The sequence below is a fragment of the Cinclus cinclus genome, chromosome 11 (genome assembly GCF_963662255.1).
Source record: "Cinclus cinclus chromosome 11, bCinCin1.1, whole genome shotgun sequence".
NCBI classification, from domain to species: domain Eukaryota; kingdom Metazoa; phylum Chordata; class Aves; order Passeriformes; family Cinclidae; genus Cinclus; species Cinclus cinclus.
In genome coordinates, this window is record NC_085056.1 from 15,935,391 (window position 1) to 15,958,791 (window position 23,401).

The 23,401-nt window shown below is 40.3% G+C and overlaps 1 protein-coding gene across 1 annotated transcript in view; it reads right to left on the reverse strand.

The window, feature by feature from the left end:
* Positions 1-15,271, reverse strand: part of LOC134048272 (neural-cadherin-like) — a 59,364-nt gene extending 44,093 nt beyond the window's left edge. Inside the window, exons 1-2 of the mRNA XM_062499954.1 lie at positions 14,272-15,271; positions 281-478 (exon numbers count right to left, since the gene is read on the reverse strand). Coding sequence (XP_062355938.1) covers positions 281-478; positions 14,272-15,271 — 1,198 coding nt within the window. The remainder of the gene's footprint in view (positions 1-280; positions 479-14,271) is intronic.
* Between the last annotated feature and the right edge of the window lie 8,130 nt (positions 15,272-23,401).

Here is a 23,401-nt window from a genome sequence, read left to right on the forward strand (position 1 = left end):
TACTCCTCCACAGACTGTCTCATAAATACAGTCCCCACTGTCACCCCCTTGCCAAAGCCTTGGGATCACTGACTGCTCTGGCCCCATCATCCCCAGGGATACAGGCAGGCAGGAACTCAACTTTGAAAAGAAATCTGTCCATACATAATAAAAGCTAATTCTCCTCACAAAGAGAGCTGAAGGTTTATGAGGCTTTTGCAGGAGGAAAGGAAAATAAAGCTGAGGATAAAAAAGTCACAATAGCAACCAATACTCAGGGAATGAGAGGGTTAAAATTTACCTTCCAAGAGAAAATATTCTACAGTTCCATGGATCCCTTCATCCGCATCCACAGCGAGCAGCTGGTACACTTCAGTACCTCCTGCAGCCTCAGGGGAAACCACAGCCAGGAAGGGGAAGGGCTCCATGGCCCATTCAGGGACGTTGTCATTCACATCTGTCACAGTGAGTGACATGTGCACCAAGTACCAGTCCTTCCCTAAAGGTCACGGGAGAAGGAAGAAATCGTTAGACACCTGTTTCATGGCACTGAGAATAAAAGAAACCTATCACGACCTGAGTGTGTGCACTTCTTGCAATACTGCTGGCGTGTAATCCAGAAAAACCTGGAGTCTGAAGTTCTTCTGGAATGAAGACACAATGTGGGGAAGAAATAACCAGCACAAGCACTGCTGAGCTGCAAGACTGGGGCCACCCGTATCACATTCTTCTGAAATCTCTTCTTGGGAAAAATCACACATTCTCAAACTTTAAATACCTGTTTTCTAAAAACGGTTTTCTTTATTTTTCTGAAGAATTTTTTTAAAAATTGAATGTTTTGTTTATGCAAGGTCACAGCAACTATGAATTTTGAAAATTAAATACTTGTTGACAAAAAATTCTAATCTACCCTAACCAGTGACCTGCCCTTCTATAAAGTTCACTAAAATCCTAATACAGTTTTCACCCCTATTGAAGTTTAAATATTATTAAATACACACAATCAAATTCCATAAGAACAAACCACCACAAAATGGAACTATCCAATTTTCCAAAAAATCAACAGCATAAGAGCCTTAAAAACTGAAGAAAAAATATTTATTATACTTTTACCATTATTAAGCTAACCCATGAAATAGCAGAGCTTCTAACAATAAGTATCAGCCATGTATTGCTGAAAAGGTAGCAGAAAGAACACTTGAGGTAGTGATGGAGCAAAGAGGTTTTTTGTAACTGATAATTATCAGTAATATCAGGGAGCACAGTATGAATAAAACTTGGGCCTGTGGGCCAGTTTGGCTTCCAGCAGACCAGCACTGACCTTGTAAATAATTCTGCTACAGAAGGCAGGCTGAGTGTTCCTGCAGGCCATATTCAATGCCTCTGGCTCCAGAAAAGGCAGCACAACTGCACTTGCACTGCAATGTGCTCCAGCCTGGAATGTGGCCCAGGTAAAAACAGCCATCTACACTTACAACATGACTTATCCACAAGCTCAATAATGGGTGTGAAGTCAGATTTTTTATTCGACGGTGTTAATGCTTGATTTCAGTGTTGATTTATTATTTACACACACATGAAAACATACAGACAAGCATTTACTTTCAAAACAGCTCTACAGGAATTGAAACACTATGCAAAAAGAAACATCTAAAACTACCAGTTTTAATTTAAATCTAATTAAACATACAAAGACCTTAGTATTCAAGTATACATTGTAGTAGAAAGTGCTGCCAAAATAGCTAATCTTGCAGACAGTGTTATGTTGCTAAGGAAGCCTGCTCTCCCAGGAAGTTCACTTGGGCTGTACTCATTGTCCGTCTCTACATCCCTCTACAAAAACATCCATATTCCAACTAAAATATGTTCCCTTATGTGAGGTGTGCATTTACACATGTTAGCCCTTTACTCCCACAGAATCACCACCTCTTGCAGCCCCACCTTTCCATACTCAGAAGTACCTGTCTGCTTGCACATGGCAAGTTTAGCACAGCATACCAGAATCTGCCACCTGTGAATAAACAGTTTGTGGACTGTTGTAAAGAAAACTTCCTGGTGTTGTGACTGGGCAAGCCAAATCTAAGTTTCTTAGTTTAGATTCCTGAGAGTTAATCCATCACGACCTTTGAGTACATTCTATTTTCACCCAGAAAAAATCAGCAGTCACCCAGGATAATCACTGAGGCTCTTCTGAGTTCACCTTGTTAGATTGACAGTAACTTGATAAATCCAAATTAATTTCTCCGTAATTAAACCCCGTACCCAGAATCTAACATTCCAATATAATGTCAGTTTACAGTATCACATACGAAAAAACAGTGCCTATAGCAAAACCCAATATCTAATTTATCAATCAGTAAATTACAGAAGTTTGCAGTTTCCTGAAAAAGAACCTCTACTGGGTTTGCCCATTAAACATGCCTTGCACCACTGTAGAAAATGGATAAATGCAACACGTGTTCTGACATTTGCATAACAAAATCCCCAGTTACCATGTACATCCAAGCCTTACAAAGCCTTCCTGACTGTGAGACCACCTCTGTGTTATGTATTATGCACCTCTGCAGACAGAAGTGGTGGGAGGTCCTGTGTAAGGATACTTAATTCAGCTCCTGCAAAGATGCTCTTTACACCAGTGCCTGTGAAGCCAAAGTTTACAAAGACAAACTCGAACTGCCTGGCCACAAAACACAGCTGACACACCTCAGGGTTAGAGCACAGTTGCCCATCCTGCTGTTGCACTTCCCCTGTAGTCACCCAGGTATAACTCCCTTCAGCATTCAGATAGACTCTGAAAGCAACTGCTTTGCTTTCGCCTTTCTGTAGCATAAAAAAAAAACAAAACAAAACAAAAAAAAAAACAAACCACAAAAAAAAAGCACCAGAAGAAGCTGAAAAAACCTTTTAAAAATCTCCAAATATGTCAAAAGCAGCAGCATACTAAACATCAGCACATGTATTTTAAACAGACTCGTTCTCATGTCAGAACATGTGTCCCAAAAGTCCCAGGTCAGCCAGTCCAAGACACCTGAAGAAAACTCAGAGGAGGGAACATGCTGGACATTGATCCAAGGTTAAAATACACCACAGCAGCACACACCAGGGTGAGTTCTAAATGAGAAGTGCCAAACACAATCAGTGACCGCTTGAACACTCCTAAAATTTTAATTAAAAGGTGTCCAAACAGAGTAGCTGCAAAAGGGAGACGTTAATCTCAAAGTTCCCTGTCTCTTCTCAAAAGAAGAGCTCTGGTGGAAGCTGCCCAAGTCTGTAAATACTATTAGCCTAGTTTGCCTGGGCACACTGTGGGCTTAAAGGAGCAGCACTAAATTAGAAGCTGAGTTAAGAACCTTTGAAAATCTGCCCCTATAATAGCAAGACCTATTGAGGATTTGAATGCTACCTTGGTAACCCTGCTAAGAGTAGAAAGGTTACTGATGTTTGTCTCTCTGGAGTCTGGAAATCATTCTCCTAATCAACCCCTGAACTCACTCTGGTTCAAGTCCTGCTAAGAGTTCCTAACACGCATGTATTATGTATTCCTCTGTCAAAACATTCCAAAGAATTATTTAAGAATAATTCATTTTTATTAAAGAAGGAGTAATAAATCTAGTTACAAATCCCACTCTCATCACTTAACCAATGCCAATTCACTGAAAACTAATATGCTGATACTTAGAACATACTTGTAACTGAGAAACAGTTGAAAGAAAACTGCAAAAGTACGTAAGAACCATGCTTAGTCCTCACATGCTCTAGCAAACTTTATTGCTCAAAAACTCAAAGGACTTGGGTACATTCCTCCAGGCACTTGTATTTTAGCATTTAAGAGACTGTAGTGTCATTCAGAGATCTTGGCAAGACCAAAGCTTTCAGCAATATGTTGGTTACATCTGAAACGTGAATAATCTTAAGAATTTTGTTCGGACAGTCAGCAGGAACTGTAGTGCAGGTAATGGAAGAGACAGGATTTAAGTGCCTCTCTTGACTGGCATCCATTTTCCACTGCATATGACTCTACAGATCTTACTGGTATATTATCTTCTTCCATCAACCCCAGACAATCTGATTCATAAGAAAAATGCTGAATAAATCATCATGACTTCCCCAATAAAGGCAGTCTGGAGGAAAATGACTGCAAGTAAGTTTTCCCTTCCTTGACTGCATACCATGTATCAAAGGAAAAACTACAGCAGAAACACTGAACAGGACTGGGCTTCCCTGCAGAGACCTATAAATGTGACCTGACAACTTGTGGAAACAACATCAGGGTGTCCAGCGAAGCATGACTGGACAAGGACTTGCCAGAGGACAACAATGTGATGAAGAGACTGACAGCAACAATAATGTCTGTGTAATGTGTGGGTGTCTAGCAGGACAATGCAGTAAGGATTTCAAAGTACATGTTCGTGAACATGACTTTAAGCATAACTCCACATTCTAATTAGCACAGCAAGTATTTCCAAGTTTTTGTTTTATTGCAATTACCACAACACACAAAAGGCAGTCTCTTTTGTTTTGTAACTGACACAGCTGCTTGCCTCCAGAAAAGACCTTAAACCAGATTTTCAACTCGTTTTGAACAAGGTACATAAAATTAATTTTCTCCCTTACTTATGAAAATTGTTTGTGCTTTAAGACAGTGGATGGATAGATATTTTAGAAATATACACCTCACTACAGTTAGGTGTCTCAGTGCCTCTGTCCATCAAAACAACCCCCATACGTACCTTACAGATACATTAATTATATAGGTACATCAGTATATTAATAGTAACAGTACATGATCATGAATCTGCATTCATAAATTATGATTGAAGTAATTTATTAGTAGTATATGTGCAGTAATACTGCTACATTATGGAAGAAAATAAAATGTTACAATTCTACTCAAATCTTAGCAGAAACAGCTTAAAACTGATAATCCTCTGTGGATTTGGGTTAAATCCTACCAACACAGAGAGGTTCTACTGAAATTATCTGTTCCCAATACCAGGCCCTGACAACCAGTGGAGACACCTGCCTCTACAGCCAGCAGTACATGTCAACCACTACTGAGATCCTAAGTCAGGAATCTGACCCAGGCTTCATTTTCCCAAAAAGAATTTTCAAACTGTTGCATAACACACTACGAATTACAAGTGTCTCAATATCAAATGCTACATGTTTGACTTTCAAGCCAGGCACACCACAGGTATCTTAGACAATGTCATCCATTCAAAACAAATCCTAGTCAAAGAATGGTTCTGCTAATTAGATTGTTGGCGCACACACAGATTTTGCATTTGACAGATTTTCTTCCCTAGCTTCAGACAACAGAAGATTTTAAATTGGTTTCTCACAGATACTGAGCAAGAGGAGATAAAACACAAAATGGCCCTTGCTGATCACAAACATGACAGTAACATAACATTGGAACATCTTCTGTCAAAAATGAGTCTTTTTAGAAGTTATAGAGAAAATAATACTTCATATTCAAAAGGGTAAAGCAAAGTATCTTTCCTCTTATTTTTCTTCAGTATGGAAACTAATGAGAACAAGTTCTGTAAGCAGATTGCTTTTCCCACATATTTGCAAACACCACTTATTTGCCCCTCATAGTATCAAATCTAAGCCCCCCTCTACAGCTCTCTTTTCAATTTATACAGAAAACTAAAACTAAAATTATAAACTCCAGTCCAGAGGTTTTTCCTACTTTAGCTGCTTAATTCCCTATTAGAGTCAATTCATGTATCATCAAAAATCCTTCTTAGGGCAGCTCATCTTGAAGTCTGCTTTTTTTTTTTCTCTCTGATATTCCCTCCAGTTGGAATTACTTCCTTTTAACTTAATATTACTGACAAAAGCTGCAGCATTGAAATTCATTCCCTATCACCAAAATCAATCTTCATAATCCATTGCTGAAAACCTCATCATAGGTATCTATCTATAATTGCTTATTTTTCATGCCTATCTGTGGTTGAAAACTGATAAACAGAAGGATGTATTATACTGCCTTGCTCTGAAATCCAACCACATTAGGTAAGGTAGTACACTAGCTGGCCACATTTCTGCTTACAGGAAATATATATCATCATATATATTTATAATATATCATCACTCATCATTTTCATCCCCTAGGGAAAAAAAAGAAAAATAAAGAAAATTAAGTAACTTGCTGGGAAGTTTAATCAGAGTAAAAATGGAAATAAATGGTAATGAGTCAGTAAAAAAAAATAGAGAAAGTCTCTAAAATATTTAAACAGCAGTAAAAACTACAACCAAACAAATCCAACAGGAAAAAGCCTTAATACTCATATACTATGGAGCCTGGGTTACATTTCTCACATCAAACTCAAGAAATATGGAGGAACTTAGGAAGGGAAAGCCCTCTCAAAATCATGAACTTCTTGAGACAGTTCAAGTTAAAGGCTTGTCAGAATTGAAAATTACAAACATGAAAATTACAGAAAGTAATCAAGTATCTTGATGGGGTAATGGTTCTCTTCTGCTTTAAGCTCTTCACAGCTTTACTGAATCCAGGTTGATCTGAAAAATCTCTTCTGTGATGTTCACCACTGATTTTCTGGGAAGGAGTTTTAACATAAAGCAACACGAACCAGTTCCTCCAACCTGCTATTGCAGCTGGTTACAAAGGTTCATTGGATTGCAGAGATATTGCAAACTGACAAATCCTGGAATTTCAAACAGCAACTCGAAAAAAATATTCCCCCACCTACCAATAAAGTTACACCAAAGGTGGCAGGAAGAAGGCGAAGGATTTAATACTTAATCATTGACTTAACAGCAACTTTTGAAGGCTCTTCTGGTTAAACCAAGCCTTGAAAATCATGCCTGCTGAAACAGTCTGACTGCAGTTTCAAATACTGTAGGTCAGAGCTGCCTCTAAACCCATCTCTTTTCACCATGTCAAATTTTGAAAGATGCTGTCAATCTGTGAAATCCAATATATTCTCAGACTTCTGATTGCATTAGGATTATATGACTGTCTTTTCTCTCAAAAATCCAATGGATAATTCTGTAAGATGAGACTTGAAAATAAAATCCTTATATTCATTAAAAATGTAGGCTTCTCTGCATCAGTGTAATTGATAAAACTGACAATGCCAGACATTCTGATTTAAAAAAATCTGACAATAGAGAATGCGTAGTTGACTGAACATGTCTCTGGAATTGTGGACAAACATTATACATTCCTTGCAATGTACTGAGGGAAGAGGTATTACATTATCATGATTAAACAACAGTGGGTGAGAAGCTATGTTGTTCCTGGCATTTTCAGGTCATTACAATTTATTTTTAAAAGGAGATTAGGAGAGTGTTAAAAGTCTTGCAAGCCTTGAGGTTAGTATTGCTGTTACATACTGCCCTACATCTATCAGTAAATTAAGTAATCAAGCTGGTATTTTTCTTTATGGCTTGTGGGCTTTTTTAGGTTGTTCCCAATTCTTACCTTAAATAGACAAGTGTTTCTTGAAAACTCAGGCGGTTTGTATGGGTTTGTAACCCATGTTTGGGTTACTTCAAGTTAAATGTTTGGAGTTGGTTGAGAGGATATCAAAGTTTTGAAGACCCTCTGCAAACTTCATACTGTGCTATTTTAAAACCTCAGTCTATAACATGTCTTCATGTAAGATACCTACTGACATAGAGTTTGGGAAGATATGTTTTCAGTAAAAAAAATCTTAATGCCCTAAGCCTCTAGCTGCAATCAGGAGAAATCTCTCTTCCCATTTTTATACCATAACATGAGATAAAATCTACTGGTTATTGTACCCAGTCCTACTGTATATCCTTCAAAAAATAGGACAATTATGCACAAACATTTCTCTACTGTCATTTCTGAAAATTCCTGAGGTATATGATGGGCTACTTTTAAGTGCAGTAGTTTGCTCATTCATAAAACATAAACCTTCTAAAGAGATAACTTTGATGGGCTCAAGCTGGGGACAGCCCACGTTCTCTCCTATTATGCCTCATCTTCTTTGCAGACAGAATAATGACAGCCCAGCATGTCTCTGCTCCTTATCATCATATAGCTTTTAAAATAGAAGTTAAAGCAAACCAGAAAACTAAAGAAAGCATCAGAGGAGCTGAATGATCGTGGCAGAAAGGATATTAGCATAAATAACCAATTAAAAGACATTAAGGTGATGACCATGCTATCAGGGACTTCCCAGTGTGACATCAGTCTTCTAAGGGTGGCAGTCAGGGAAACCAAGCATGTCCAGATATAATAATGAAATAATGACTGCAAATTAATAATCACAATAGGCATCCTTAAATAACAAAACAGCTCTTTAAATGAATTACTATTGATTGCCAAAAAGCATTATCTTAAGTAGAGAACTTGGCTAAAGCAGGAGCAGCTACCATGCCACTGTAAGATGGGAAGTTCTTCTGAAATTTTCCTTAGAATTTCTTAGAAAATCCAGCTTGTTTCTCTGTAGTCTTTCATGGGCAAGGAAGGGGGGAAAAAAGGAAAAGAAAAAGGTAAAAATGCCACCACAATCAGTAGTTTCACCAACAGCGCCTGCTGCACTTCCTTGGATCATTGTGGAATCATAGAGTGATTTGGGTTGGAAAGGACCTTGGAGCTCATCTCATTCCAACCTCCTACCATGGGCAACCTCCCACTAGACAGGCTGCTCCAGGCCCCATCCATCCTGGCCTGTATGTTCTATAATTTATTAGTTCTTTCAAATTGTCAAATTTCTGCTGAAATTCAGTTAGATCTTGAGAAAAAAATAAGTTCATTTCTTTTGAAGAAACTGAATGTTTGAGATGATAAACAGCCAGAAGATCGAAACAGCTTTGGTGTTCAAGTCACACCAGTCTCAGAAAGATACTCTTTATCTGACTGCTTGAAATAGAAAGCAGAAAATTTCAAAATATTCAGACTGATCAAACATCAAGATGGTGCTCAACAGCTTCCTCAGACATTCCTTTCTACCACAAATCAGTAACATTCCAAACCTGTAAACACTCATAGCTGTCCTGAATGTACACAGAACACACTTTTTTAAAACTTAATTGCATGAAACCCACTGCAGTTTAATGAAACCCATCTGCTGGATAATAGAGGATGATTTCAACTTAAACTCAGCTTGAAGGGTAGCTGTTGACAGCTGTAATTCATGAAAGGGGTAATAAGAAATGTAAAAGGCAAAACATCACCCAGAAGCTACTTAATTCTTAGGGATGATCCCCCCCAGAATCAGTACAGCTTGTAAGGTACTAAGGCCTCAGATAAAATTAAAATAGATGATCCTTGACTTTCAACCATGAAGTCCTTCAAGGTGAAAATATTACTAAAATTGGTATCTCCATTCTCTATGTTGATTTAAACAGAATAAATATATTTAAAATACAAGTGGTGCTGTAAACTGTTGGAAGACATGTCAAACATCACCCTCAGTGAATCCCCTGGTAAGAAAAAATGAACGACAGGGGATTACAAAGTTAATGCCCATGGATCAAGTCAGGTCAAGGCAGCTTGAGACAGCAGGATTAGAGAGGTAGGATCTTTAATGCACTTCCCCCGAGCTCTAATGGAATAATAATGGCTCCTTTTCAAATTAAATGCTACCCCATGTTGAAATATTAATGTGTATGACAGTGTAAGAAATTTTACCTTCTGCTCACTGGGTAAAAACTTAAAATAGCATTATGCTTTTGTGAAGAATAAATTGTGTCCCAATAAACTGAATGGCATAAAATCCTAAAATGCCACAAGAAAATGTGAGCATAACCATCAGTCCTTCCAGGCAAAGTTAACTGAAGAATACAACCCAGGGCTGAGTGATCAGCAGGGTCTTTACAGAAAACTCCTCCTCAAGGACCATGTGCCAAAAAACATGTTAAGCCCTGAAATTCTGACATTCTCTTTAGCATTTCATGGCACAAACTAATGCATAAGGTTGTCCTGGTGCTTCCCTTTGGTTTGGGGTTGTAAATTTTGTGGGTTTGTTTCTTCTCTTTTGGATAAAATATTTGCTAATTATGAAAAATATGAAGATTGCCAGGCTATACTTCAATTTCAAGTGTTTTCAGCTCTCAAGATTGATTTTCCTGTCCACTGTCAAGGCAGAACCTCACAGCACCTTCCAGTATCTGAAGAAGCCTGCAGGGAAGCCAGAGGGACACTCTTTGTCAGGAACTGCAGACAAGAAAAGGAGCAATGGGTACAAATTGAAAGAGGGGAAATTGAGGTTAGGATGTTAGGAAGAAATCTTTTACTGGGAGGGCAGTGAGACTGGAACAGGTGTCTCAGAGAGGCTGTGGATGATCCCAGCCTCACAGTGTTCAAGTCCAGACTGGATAACAGCTCACCTGAAGCTGAAATACCCACCAAGGCACTATGTCCTCTCTTGTCCAGGCCCTGAAACTCCTCCACAGGCACAGGAGAGCCCATTCCATTAAAAAAGCACTGAGCACTACAGGTTCAGATTTTTCTGATGCTACCTTCTAGAGACTAATTACTGCCTCTAGAAAACCAAATGTATGCTAAAACTAAGTCTACAAAGTATCAAAAAGCCAGAGAGCTACATAATGAATAAACAGAACTAGTAATATACTATTTCCTCTACAAATTGCAGTTATTTTTACTGCAGCAGTAAAATAGATCAAATTGTTGAAGGATAAAAAAAGACTGGTTTTGGCATCTACATTAAAATAAAACCATGACATTAATAACCAAAATATGTCCAGTCACAAAGCAGCCACAGCATGTAATGCACTGACAATGATGATAGTAATTATAGTAGTGATTTGTGCACAACACTACCAAAAATCTTAGAGCTCAACTGCAGCTTTTCCAGAAGAGCTCTACCCTGAATGCTAACAAGCTCTTCATATTGCAAAAGCCCCTCAAATCCACCCCTGACACAGGGAAACATACACCAGCACAAAGTCTAAGGTCTACTAAGAAATACTCCAGGCAGTGATGAGTGAGTTTTCTTTGGTAGGTACTCACCAGGCTAAGTGGAGTGAGGTCACTTAACTCATACCTTCAACAAAATGCAACTCGGAGAGAAAAAAAAAAACTTCCTTGTCATGAACATGTGGAAGATATTTAGATACTGAGATGTTAAAGGTCTGGTTGCATCTGGAACAACAGCCCTGCACACTGCTGTGCTGATTATCCAGGACAGAATTGAGAGGAAGCAAACAGAAAAATATTCAAAATTCTATTGTAGCTGAAAGGGAGAAAAAAACCCCCAAACATATAGCCTGTTACATGTCACTTGAAGGAAAGTTAACTCAAGCAAAGGACTTCTCCTACACAGTCCCATTTATGAACTCAAGAGTGGGGGCTATCACAAACTAGGAAGAAACTGCTGAATGATGCTTTATTACCATATACCCATCTTGTTGCTACTATTTTGAGAATGCTCCATCAGACAGGGAAAAAAAATCAATTATTATGCCCAGAGATGCATTAGGACCACTCGTGGCACAACACTTTTAAGCACTTTTTACTGCTGTAGGTAATGAAGTGCACATTACAAATGAACCACCGTAAACTACATTGAAAAGATAAAGGAAAATAGGGTACACTTTATACGCTAAAGTATTTAAACATTTTGTCTTATCTTTGACATCATTGCCTGGGTTGAAGAAGAGAGTAATGACAGAACTAATTATTGGCTCATTTTCAGTTTTCAGTTACCAGGCAGCAAGAATAGTGGAAAGTAAAAAAAAAATTAAAAAATTTTAAAAATTACTACAACTTTATACCACTTGAAAATAAATAGATACCTGATATCATAAGCTCTAATAGTCAAAACCCACAGCTATCAAAATATTTATGGTTATGTGTAATATAAAACACGTGACCACAAATGTTAAACACAAAGTAAATAAACTGCAGAAAGAACTTGACCTTGCACTTTTATTCACAACAAAACCCAGTGTAGCCATCTCCACACTTTAATTCATCCTGCAAGTTATTTTTTGCAAATACTGCATTTTCTCCTGGAGCTTTTGCAATATTCTGCATCTATTTCAGACTAAGTGAAAAACATAGTTAGGCTAGGCATCTTTCTCCTACCTTTTCCTTTTGGTTTTCTTTTCTCAGATTACTATAGTTAGGATTGTGAGTAAGGAGAGAAACAGAACTTCCTAAATCTGTTTCAAAGTATTATGTTAAATGTATTTTGACTCCTGTAAAAGGAGTATGAAAGAATTCTGCAACTTGAAAGAGTTTTGAAAGTATTGAGTCATTATTAACCTTTAACTGATGAAAACAATAGTGTTAATAAAGTGTATTTTGAATTGAATCTCCTTTAAACCAAGAAACTTAAAATCACCACAGGTATGGCATTTGGACTGCCCACAATTAATTATTGTCTACCTAATCTCAGAGTCAGAACTTAGTCCTACATATTTCTTAGAGATTTGTTCTCTCACTAGTACATACTACCAGCAGATACACATTAGGCTAGTGGTAAATGCTCCAGACTACTTAGTGCAACTACGTGACGGTAAAAAAAAATTCCCTGAAATTAGGCTAAAGCTTGTTTCAGATTTTTTTTAAACTGCATTAGCAAGCATTGCCTTGGAAGTGAAATCTCAGGTATGACAGAATGACAAGCTTTGTCCCAGGCAATCTCAGACTTCTATATTCAGACTAGGTAAGGGAAAAAATGATCATAAAGGTGAGACCAGCAGTAACCGGGGGCAAGGTTATCTACGACTTCTCTAACAACATTTCTCGATCCTGACAGAGGGAACTGTGACACCAGCGAAGAGCTGGAACTTGAGCTACATGACAGAGGAGCGAACATCCCAGCAGCACACTAGGACTGCCCCAGTGAATTCTGTCACTGCCTCGGAGCAATGACATTTCCCTTAGCAGGTAGCCTTGCTCAAGACTGAGTAGGAGGGGTAGGACACACGAAGCGCTGTGTTTTGGAAATTGGTCTATCAAGCTCTTGGTCTGCAGCCAAAGCTCAGGCTGGAACACAGCACAGAGGCAGTGCGAGTGACTGACACCAACACGCGACAGCGACAGGCACGACAAAACCCCAGCGAGAACGAGAGGAGGATCTGAGAGCAGCTCCTCAGGACCCGAGCGAAAGGAGCTGCTGGTAGAGCCTCTTTCACAGGGGAAGCACCCGTGTCACCGAAACTGTCAGCGCTAATTAGAGCCCTGCAGGCGTCCTCAGGGATTTCACAGACATCGAGGAATAAACAGCCTCGCAGTCCATTGGACTGCGCCTCAGTCAGGAAACACTCGAGATAAGGGAGAGGAACCGCGTGGGAAGCTTTTCATCTCTCCCGCCTGCGCTGCTCTGTGGCTGAGGGAAATCCCTGAGCAGCTGCCGAGTGCACTGCTGAGCAATTCATCGTTTTCACAGCCGCTAGAAGTCCCATCACGCCAAACCCTTCCTGAACATGTCCGAGGTGAAATCGGGCCAACTCAGCTCTTCTGGTAATATTTTCTCCGGGATACTCATTCTGAGCAATCTTTGGAACCTTGTTACAATCGCAAGTAACATAAAAGTAAAAAAGCGACATGGTGAATGTGCAGACATATTCACCATTCATAAAGTAAAAATATGCTTAAACTAATCTGTATTTTCGTAAGTGAAAAATATTCACCAAGATGACAATTAGAAAGGAGAAGAGGATTTTAAAAAGCAGTACGTGTAATCAGCAAATGAAATTACCTATTCCATCAATTTGAGTAAGAGTGAGAAAAATGACAATTTAAGTCACAGACGTGCCATTTTAATGGTGCACATTGAACTCCTGAGATATTTTTAAAAAGAACAGCTGCCTAAACACAAAGGCTCCAGTCCTGCAAAACCCCACATGATGCTTCTGAGTCAAACACACTCAACTTTAATAATGACTCAAAACTCAATGGCTTCCTTCAGCTGCACGCTTCAAATCAGGCACTTACAGGATGAGAGCTAGAGAGAACATTTTAACAACAAACACCTGTGTGTAAGAAGCATGCTGTACCTCAAACGCTCAGTAACAACTAAGAATTCTAACCGGTGAAACACCTAAATTCTGCTGAACACCTTACTACTCCAAGCATCTTCACACACCTGTACAGTCCACTTTTCTTAAGATACATAATGTCTCCTGTCACTTCTAGTGTTTTTAATAGTAATGGCTTACAGATTTAAAAGACCAAAAGTACAACCCACAACACTGCATATGAGACCTGGTGCCAAACCACCGTTAGGTGCCTGTTGTCACCCGGAGACAAACTGTCCTCCGACTCCCTGATGGGACAAGGCCACCGCTTCTTCGACTAAGACTTTGCCTAACACCCACCTCTGCGCTCCTGGACGCGGACGACGAGCTCCCAGGCGGCCACGGCCTCCCTGTCCAGGGCCGCGCGCAGCGTCACCTCGCCGCTCTCTCGCTCCACTCTCACCGGCGACTCCTCGACGGGCGGCGACAGCAGCTCGAACCACGCGGAGGCGAAGCGCGCGGGGGCCAGGGCGGCCAGGCGGGTGCCCGGGCGGGCGTCCTCGGGCAGGGCGAGCGCCAGGGGCGCGGCGGGCGGTAGCGCGGCCCGGCGGCGGCGGGGCGGCGGCGGCGGGAGGCGCTTGGGCTGCGGCAGCACCTCCAGCTCCAGGGGCTCGCTGAGAAGCGCGGGCCGGCCGCGGTCCCGCGCGTAGAGGCGCAGCGGGATGGGAGCGCGCAGGTGGAGCAGGGAGCTCACCAGCACCACGCGCCCGCTGCGCGGCACCACGAAGAAGTGCGCGCTGCGCGGGTGGGCGAAGTAGCGCAGCTCCGCGTTGGCGCCCGCGTCCGCGTCCTCCGCCCGCGCCTGCCACACCTGGGACTTGAGCGCCAGCGTCTCCTCCACGCGGAGCTGCGCGGAGCCGGGGCCCACGAAGCGCGGCGCGTTGTCGTTGTCGTCCAGGACGCGCACGGTGAGCGCGGCCAGCTCCGCGGGCGCGGCGCCCTGGGGCGCGCAGAGCTTGCAGCACAGCCCCAGGCGGAGCGAGTACAGCGCCCGCGCCTCGCGGTCCAGCGGGCGGCGGGTGCGCAGCCACACGCGGGCCGTGCGCGCGTCCAGCGACACCTGGAAGTGCGAGTGTCCCTCGCCCAGCAGCTGCAGGTGCCAGCGGCGCCCCTGCACCTTGGCGCACCAGGGCTCGGGCCCCAGCCGCGTCAGGGGGATGCTGAGCCCGCGCACCCGCGTGCCCGCCGGCCGGTTCTCCGCGACGTGCCCGTCGAACGAGGGTGTCCTGCGCGGGGCGGCCGCCAGAGCCCAGCACAGCAGCAGGCAGCCGGCGGCGCGCGGGGCTCCGCGGGGGCCCATGCCGGCTGCGAGCGGCGGCGGCGGCGGCGGCTGCGGGCGGGTGCGCGGCGCTCCCCGCGCTGCCCGGCCCGGCCCTGCCCGCAGTGGGCGGGCGGGGAGGGGCTGGGGCACGCGGGGCCGCCCCCGCCCTGCCTTCCCCCGGCCCGAGTGCGCGCCGAACGAACCGTCCCGTGCGCCTGCTTCAGGCTGTCCCCGCTGGGCGAACTGCCCAAATGATCCCGCTGATGTAACTACCTACCGCTCGCTTTACCTCCTCCAGCCCGCCGCCTTCCCCAGCAGCCGAGCTCTTCGTCCGCGGGCATCAGTGCAAGGTGATGTCCTGCAGTCTGTCGCATGTCAGAGACTCCTCCAGCACTCCGGTGCCCCCTGAAAACAAGTGATTGTTTATTTCTAGACAGCTAGCTATTCTAAAATGCGAGTTTTGCTCTCAGCTTGTACTTAAGCTCTGTCACTGACCTGAAGTCACATCTTTGGTCAATTAATCAGCTCCCCTATACCTGCTGGTATGTGAAAGGAAAAAAAAAAATCTTGATGAAATGTAGCTTGAGTAAAGAATGTTTCTGGTGGTAACCAGAGAGAAATACAACTCAACATTTATTTGCCTGTTTGAATTTTTGGAGTAAAACTAAAAACCCAACAAGAATAAATTTTGCCATGTTATGACTACATAAATCAGGGATGTTGTAGAAAAAGTTACTCAATTATGCAATTCCTTTTCAAAACAGATCAGTGCTTTCAAGAATAAAGTCCAACACAAGATAAAATGGGGATTGGCTGTGTTTATGTAGTACATGAGTAATTTAAAATTAAGAATAATTCTGAGGTTAAAGAACAGCAAAATAATAAAAGATACTCCATATTGGTCACATTACTCAAATTTCATGAGACTGAATAAAGTTTACATTTCTCATAAAACAGTGCATTTCCCTTATGTGTGCTACCCAAGAATAAAAAAATTATAGACACAAAATTGTGCCTTCCTGTAAGCCTTTTAAAGAAACTGGTTGCCTTTTTGGGGAATTGGCAGTCCAGGATGAAATAGGAAGCCTATGGAAGACTCAGAATGAAAAATCCAAGCACTCTACTATCACCAACAGAGAGTGACCATCTCCATTTCATCCTGCAAGCCATCAAGGAGATAAAAATCATCAACTTCACACATTAGTATGTTCTCTCCCTTTACGCCTCACATTGAAATGTCTCTATAAAAGCACCCTCCTATGTGGGATGTTATCTTCAGTGCTTTTGTGGGAGCTCTTCTTTGCCTTAAAATACAAAATTTGTGAGGTCTGTGGATGTGTACAGAGGAAAGGGCAATAAAGAATGGAATGGGAAGAACCCATAATTTGGTCACAAAGATTTACATGGCTTCAAGATAAAAGGATTTTTCCCAAGAGTTTCCTAACTAGTATGATACTACAAGAAATCTACAATTAGTGTTCGATCAAATTTTGATCAAACCATTTTGTGAGAGCATTTTAAGTGAGTTCTGTTTTCTACATTCACTAGGACTTCCCTCTGTAAAAACATACCAGGAACAGTACTGTATTTTGCAAGGTCTTTCACTTCTGCATCAGAAGTTTAACAGATAAATAATTTAAACATACATGTGGTTTTAACAGACTAAAGATGAGCTTAATTCATGATTTCAAATGCAGAATTCAACCTACATTATCCTAATCATCATGTGGACAGGAGACTGAGAGACTGCACAGTTTTTTAGGAAAAAAAAGTGGAGTCCTTATACCATTGTTAATTTAAAAAATAAAAGGATGTTGTTTTATAGCTCATTGCCCTCTGGTAATGATAGAGAAATACTTGAGACTCCCTAACCCTATTACCAGCTCTGCAAACCAGTGGGAATCTGAATTGGTGCCCTGGGTATTGTACAGTCAGAATCCTTTTGACTTCAGCCTACCTCCAGAAATACTGACCACGGTGGCTTTACAGTACAAGCTCCTCAGGTCTTCTACTTCACAAGTTTGATGGGATATAGAATATAATAAACTTTACACATCATTTGCTTCCTTTTCCTGACTGTTGAACAGCACTCTCTGAGGTCCCATCAGGACTCTGAATGTTCCAGATCATTCTCCCATTTACAAAACCTTTTATTTCTATTACCTCTAAATTTGGATCTGTCAAGATGCACCAGTTCTCTCATTAAAACAAGAATTTTTTTTGTCCTGCCTTGAATTATGTGTGCATCTTTTATTACAGTAACTTGAAGTTTGCCTCTTTTCTCTCTGTAAAATCCAGAATTTACAACCCTCAAGTTACACCTACATACCTGAGAGTAAATATCCTGCCCAGGTTCACAGGCTGCCCAGATTCTTGTAAGCATGCAAGCATGAAGTGCAGGTGAGCATCATTTCCACAGATCTCACCTGGCCACAGCTATCTCCTGGTCACCTATAGCATCAGGCTAAACTAACCTGCTGGTTACTGAGGTTCACCTGTGTGACCAGGTGATGGCAAGGCCAAGACAAAATCATAACCTCTCTCAGTGTTGTGAATTCATGTTTGGAAATAACTAAAATGTAACAGTCTGTAACTTAGTGATTTATATATAAGCCTAAATTTTTACAGAAACATCATGACAAGCACTTGATGCAGAATTTGCAGTTTACAAAATAGAATTCCTCTGAAATATGAGCAGGAAACATTCTGAGGAAAATCTTGCCTTAACCTTATGGGACTGCAGTGTCAATATTGAGGCAGGAGAGAAGAACAAGACACTCTTCCTGGTTTACATATACCTTGTAGCTGAAGAGCAGGATTCCTTAAGGAAAAGTGGGACAATCAACTTTGCTTTTGATCAAAAGGCAAATATGCCTGAAGCAGTGAGTGCTCTTGACTGCCACAAACTCAATAGCTGGCTTTCCAGGAGAAGAAAGGGGCTGGAAGTCCCCTAAGATCTTTTACTATAAATAACTGTAAATACATAATCGTAACAGAATTAATTGACCCCTCTGGAGCAAGATGTTGTATGTGTCACCAGATGCACCTGACAGCCATTCCTCTTAAGCACAAGTTTAAACCTTCAGGAAGGGCTCTACTGTGCTGTGCATCCAGACAAAGGAAGCTCTTCCTTTTTTTTTTTTTTTTTATGTTTCTATTTACTCCTCACTCAGGATTCTACAAGGTCTTGGCAAGCAGCTCTGCAGGATTCAGCCCAGAGTGACACAACAGCCCCCTTGCTATTTGAGATGGTTTGTACATTGTCACTTTTTATAACACTTGTAGCTCCGTTTTCTCAAATGCAAGTACAAGTGATAATCCTTTCCTGTATAATTTTGCAAATTAAACCTAAATTATTCAGAAGTACAGCTGCTGTTGTCTAATCCTTGCTAGTTCTTTATGCAGCTCTCTCTCTATGTCACAAATTTTTCTTGGAATCTAGTGCTGAAATGAGTGCAAGAAACACCTTCTGTCATGCTAAAAGCAGAATTTTTCCTCCAAAAGGGAAAAGCTTGCGACATGTTCAGTATCTTTCAGTATTTTACAACAATTAATTTTCAGTTTATTTCAACCACCTGGAAGACCCTTTCTGCTGTTTAGCATGGTATGCTATATACAAGTCCAAGAAGGTTACAGCAAATGTTTTAATTACAATAATGTACCTAAATGGACATACCTATGCAGCTGGAAACACCTCCTGCATGACTTATAATCAAATTCAATCAGCTATACAGTCATATCAAAAGGAGAAACCTGAGGTGTGTTGAAACCAGACAAAGTCAGGATCAGTTGTCACTGAATCACACTCTAAAGATATGCTCTGTTTTCCCTGGCTGGTGCCTTACTGCTTACCAATAGAAACACGTTATTAATAATGTCACTAAACAGTTTGAAAACCTTTACAGAAAAGCTTTCCTTGAGCTCCTAAGTCTTCACAGGATTAAGTTTTTTGACTTGTGACTGACACCAAAAAAGTAATCTAACATTTTTTCCTAAAAATAATGACTTTAGTATTACTTTATCCTACTCTCTAAACACTCATTTTCCTCAAAACTCTGTTACATCCCTATACTGACTTAATAAAATGTCTGTGAGAAGCAGAGTGCTGTTTTCACATTCAGTACATAAAACACAACAAATACATATGCCCAACACTAAATCTTAGTAAAACTTGTTCCAATTTTTTTCAATTATTTGTATATGTGCAATAAACATAAAGAAACCATTTATTCTTGCTTGTTTTTCCTATTTACAAGCATAATTCTCCATAACTTCAGTATATTTTGTTTTGGTCATCACATTTCTCTATGTGTGAAACCCAAACTATTCTTACCTCAGCAGAATTAATCAGAAGAACAAATTACATTGTTAGAATGTGCAGATTTGGCAAAGAAAATTTATCTGATTCCATTCTGCTCAGCTTACAGCAGAAGCCGGGCAGGCTTCTGGTGAGCTGCTCAGCATCTGGCCTAAAGGGCTTCCAGATTCCCCAGTTCTGGGAAGGACATCACTGGACTGCAGCCCTATGGCTTGGGATGTGAAGGCTTCCAGGGTCTGGAGCAGACAACTGCTACAAAATCAGGGAGCCCACATCTGCCAAGATCAGTAGCTCTGAAAGCCACAGATGGACTGACCTAGATCCAGTGTCCAGTGCAACACTCCTCCATAGAGGCTTCCTGGGTTTGTGAGGGGCTTGCTCCCACGTAGAAAGAAGCAAATTTTGAGGTATCACACATCAGCACATTTAACAGAAAGGTACTTACAAGAAGTTTCTATAAACAATCCTTTGAAAATAACATCTGTTTAAATAACTCCAAACAGTGTAACAGTACCATGCACTGGTGTCTGGTTCATTTGAGGTATCTTATTCTGTACATCACAATTAGTAAGGGTGACAATCAGAACAGTATTATAAGAAATATCTTTTTTTGGTCAGTGATAAAGAACAATATGATATCAACAAGGGCAGAAACCACCTATAAAGTACTTATATTCACCTTTGAAAGTTAAAGAAGCTCGACAGTGATACAAACCTAAACTACTATTCTGATTTATCTAACTTACATTTTGTGCTCTTCCATGTTAAAAATACTCAAGCATATTAATGCTGGAAATTTGGAAACCAAATCTTATGGCTGCTGTACAGAGGATACAGAGAAAATATTGTTTGTACAGCCCCAAGGAGTCAGTGAGGAATGATGCCTCTGTGAAGGATTTATCTTTCATGTGATATGAAAGTGTGGCAAGACAAGCTGGAGGCAGTCATTCTACCTCTTGTTTAATTGTTAGAAATAACTGCAGGTAAAGCACTGCTCAGGCAGCAGATCCCCTGCTTTCCTCATAATAGACTTAGGATATTCACTTTTGTCCTGCTCCACTCCCCTCTACCAGAACAACTCACAGGAACAGCCTGGAACAGCCAAAGCTCTGCAGGGTCAGCTCAGGCCTTCTCAGCACTCCTTGACCTAAGCAAAGGCAAATGACAGAAGTAAAACATGAGCAAGCACTACTTTTTACCTCAGTCTCACCTTTCCTCTCCCAGCTCTAGTCTTTCGATCACCCCCTCTAGCTTTCTGTGAAATCTGCCCTCCACTTACTCCTCTGTCTTTTCATCTTAGTGAAACAGCAGTCAAAAGGGGAAACAGACTGTGAAGTAAAGTGGGTAACTTCAATATTTTTAATCTTTTATTCCATGGGCTCTTAAATAAATAATTAGAATCAATAGTGTTCCAGACAATTTAAAGTAGCATTTTTCCATAAGCTACAGCAAAATTTAATAGTTGGAATGCAATTACTTACAATGAAAAAAAAAATCCATTGCATCCCCTACCTGTGCAATTTCCAAAAATAAGTAAAAAAAACAGCACTAGTTCATGTCTGTTACTAAAGCAAGTACATACTACCAGGAGAGAACTGCTGGCTTAATGCAGTGCTTTTTTACACAGTAGTATCTTTCGATGGAGCCATGCTTCAAATTTATGAAATTCATAGAATATGGAAGGGTTTCTTTCAGGTTGTTTTGATTTTTATTTTTTTAAAGCAAAAGTAATTCTGGTGGACAACAAGGATAAACTTCCACATCTGTATGTAGCAAAAGTTATAAAACTCCTAAATGAACACTTCTATAGAAGTGAGAGTATCTAATTTTACTAAATAAAACAATACTACTGGCAACTGCAAGAGCTTTCCTTTTAACTTAGAGGGATATTTCTAAATGTTCTGCTCCCTGTAATTCATAGTTCAGATACTTTTTGGAAGCTGGGGAACATGCTTCAGAACAAGTAATGTTCAGCTGCAAGGAGAGCTGAGGAAGAAGGACAATCCTGATCTTCTCTTACAGGCAGTGCTTAACCTGCTCAGCTGAATGCAATGGTTCTAAACTGTCAATACAGCGGTCCCATTCAAGTTAATTCCTACTCTGAACCTGAAATTTGGGGAAAAAAGTCTTTAAGAAGATACAGTAAAACAAAACAGTCAACATCCCTCATTAACCAAACCAACAAATAAGTGACCAAGTGCTTAATCTTGTAGAAATTTAACAATACAGTAAATATTATCAGAGGAAAATATCACAATTCCAAAAGAAAAACAGGAATTGGTTTAAGCCACAGTCCACCCTCACTTCTTATATGTGCTGATAATGCAGAGTTCCTGTTTCATTTGCTTTGCTGTGCTCCAGCTCATTATACACAGCTTCCCATGGGCACAAGTACAATACCCAGAAGGAGAATGAACAACCTGAAGTTGAGATTTTAGACAAAAACCTCAAAGGCTTTCATGCTCTACTTCTTGATAACGCAAAAAAAATCCCCAAAAAACAACAACCGCCCCACATTTAACACTAATGTTTTTTTTATATAAAAATTAAGGTGTAAGAGCATATATATAGTAATAAAAATCCCATTAATGTCTTCAGCCAAGTTACAATACCTATGGACACCTGTGTAGCAGATCAAATCCATGACTGATGGCAATCCTAAAATAGAAAATATCTATATATATATATAGATATATGTATAGTCATTTCAATGGACTGAAAATTACACATGAAGTCAAGTAGTTTGCAGGTTGGACTTAAACCCTAATTCAGCTCCTGCTGAATATCTATCTATCTATCTATCTATCTATCTATCTATCTATCTATCTATCTATAGATATAGATGATACATATATATATATATATCATAAGGAAACACCTGAATGTGCTCCTCACATTTGATGGCACTATATGGATTATGTTTCTACGAAGCATTTGCTATTTAGTCTTTGAAATTAAATGTAATTAAAAAGTCTGTCAACAAAACTGTAAGAGTAATAATTTTACTTTTCTGACTCTTGTCTTTTACAATCTGAGATTGGACATGGACAAAGGAGATCATTCCATTTCCAAATCTATTCCACTGTATTGCATACAAATATTGCATACAAATCTTTGTAAAGCCATGATCCAGCCTGGGCCCAGTGTTTCTCGTGACACATTTATTTATTAATTGGTGCCCAATGCTGAAGCACTATTCAGGGTGTTGCATTGCAAATAATCCTTGTCTGCGCTGGTGTGTTTGTTTATAGGACAATGGAAATTAAAGGGGAAATCTTCTATGGCTTCAGTCAACTTTGGAACAGGCACAGTGTTGTTGTATAATTACTAATTAGATTATTAAAATTCACTGTTAATCATTGAAGATTGTCATTTCCACTCTTGCTGTAATTTTTTCTTAATTTCTTTCTCATCAATTCAGCTTTCTTTTTTTCCCTTAATATTAATTTTTTTTAAGGTATCTTACTTAAAAAAAAAAACTTGCAATGCTTATTTTGAAGGCATTGCAATGCTTGTAAATTTTTATAGCAATGTTTCTGTGATTAATTTTTTATTAAAATTTTAATTTAGACCAGAGATGACTAAGCAAGTATTTCATCAGGCAAGGATTTCCACTGTATGTTCCAAACAGAAGTGCTAAACACAGAGTTTGTAGAGTGTTGTCACAACCATCCGTATTTTGCTTTATTTACAGTTGCTTGAGGAATGAGATGTTTTGTTCATGAGTTTTTTCATGTAGTCTGTTGCAACTCTAAAACTGTGTCATTCTGAGGATGATTATGGGGTCAATGTGAATATTACTTAAAGAAAGACACCATTTATAGTAATTAAAACCTTGGGGGAAAAATCAG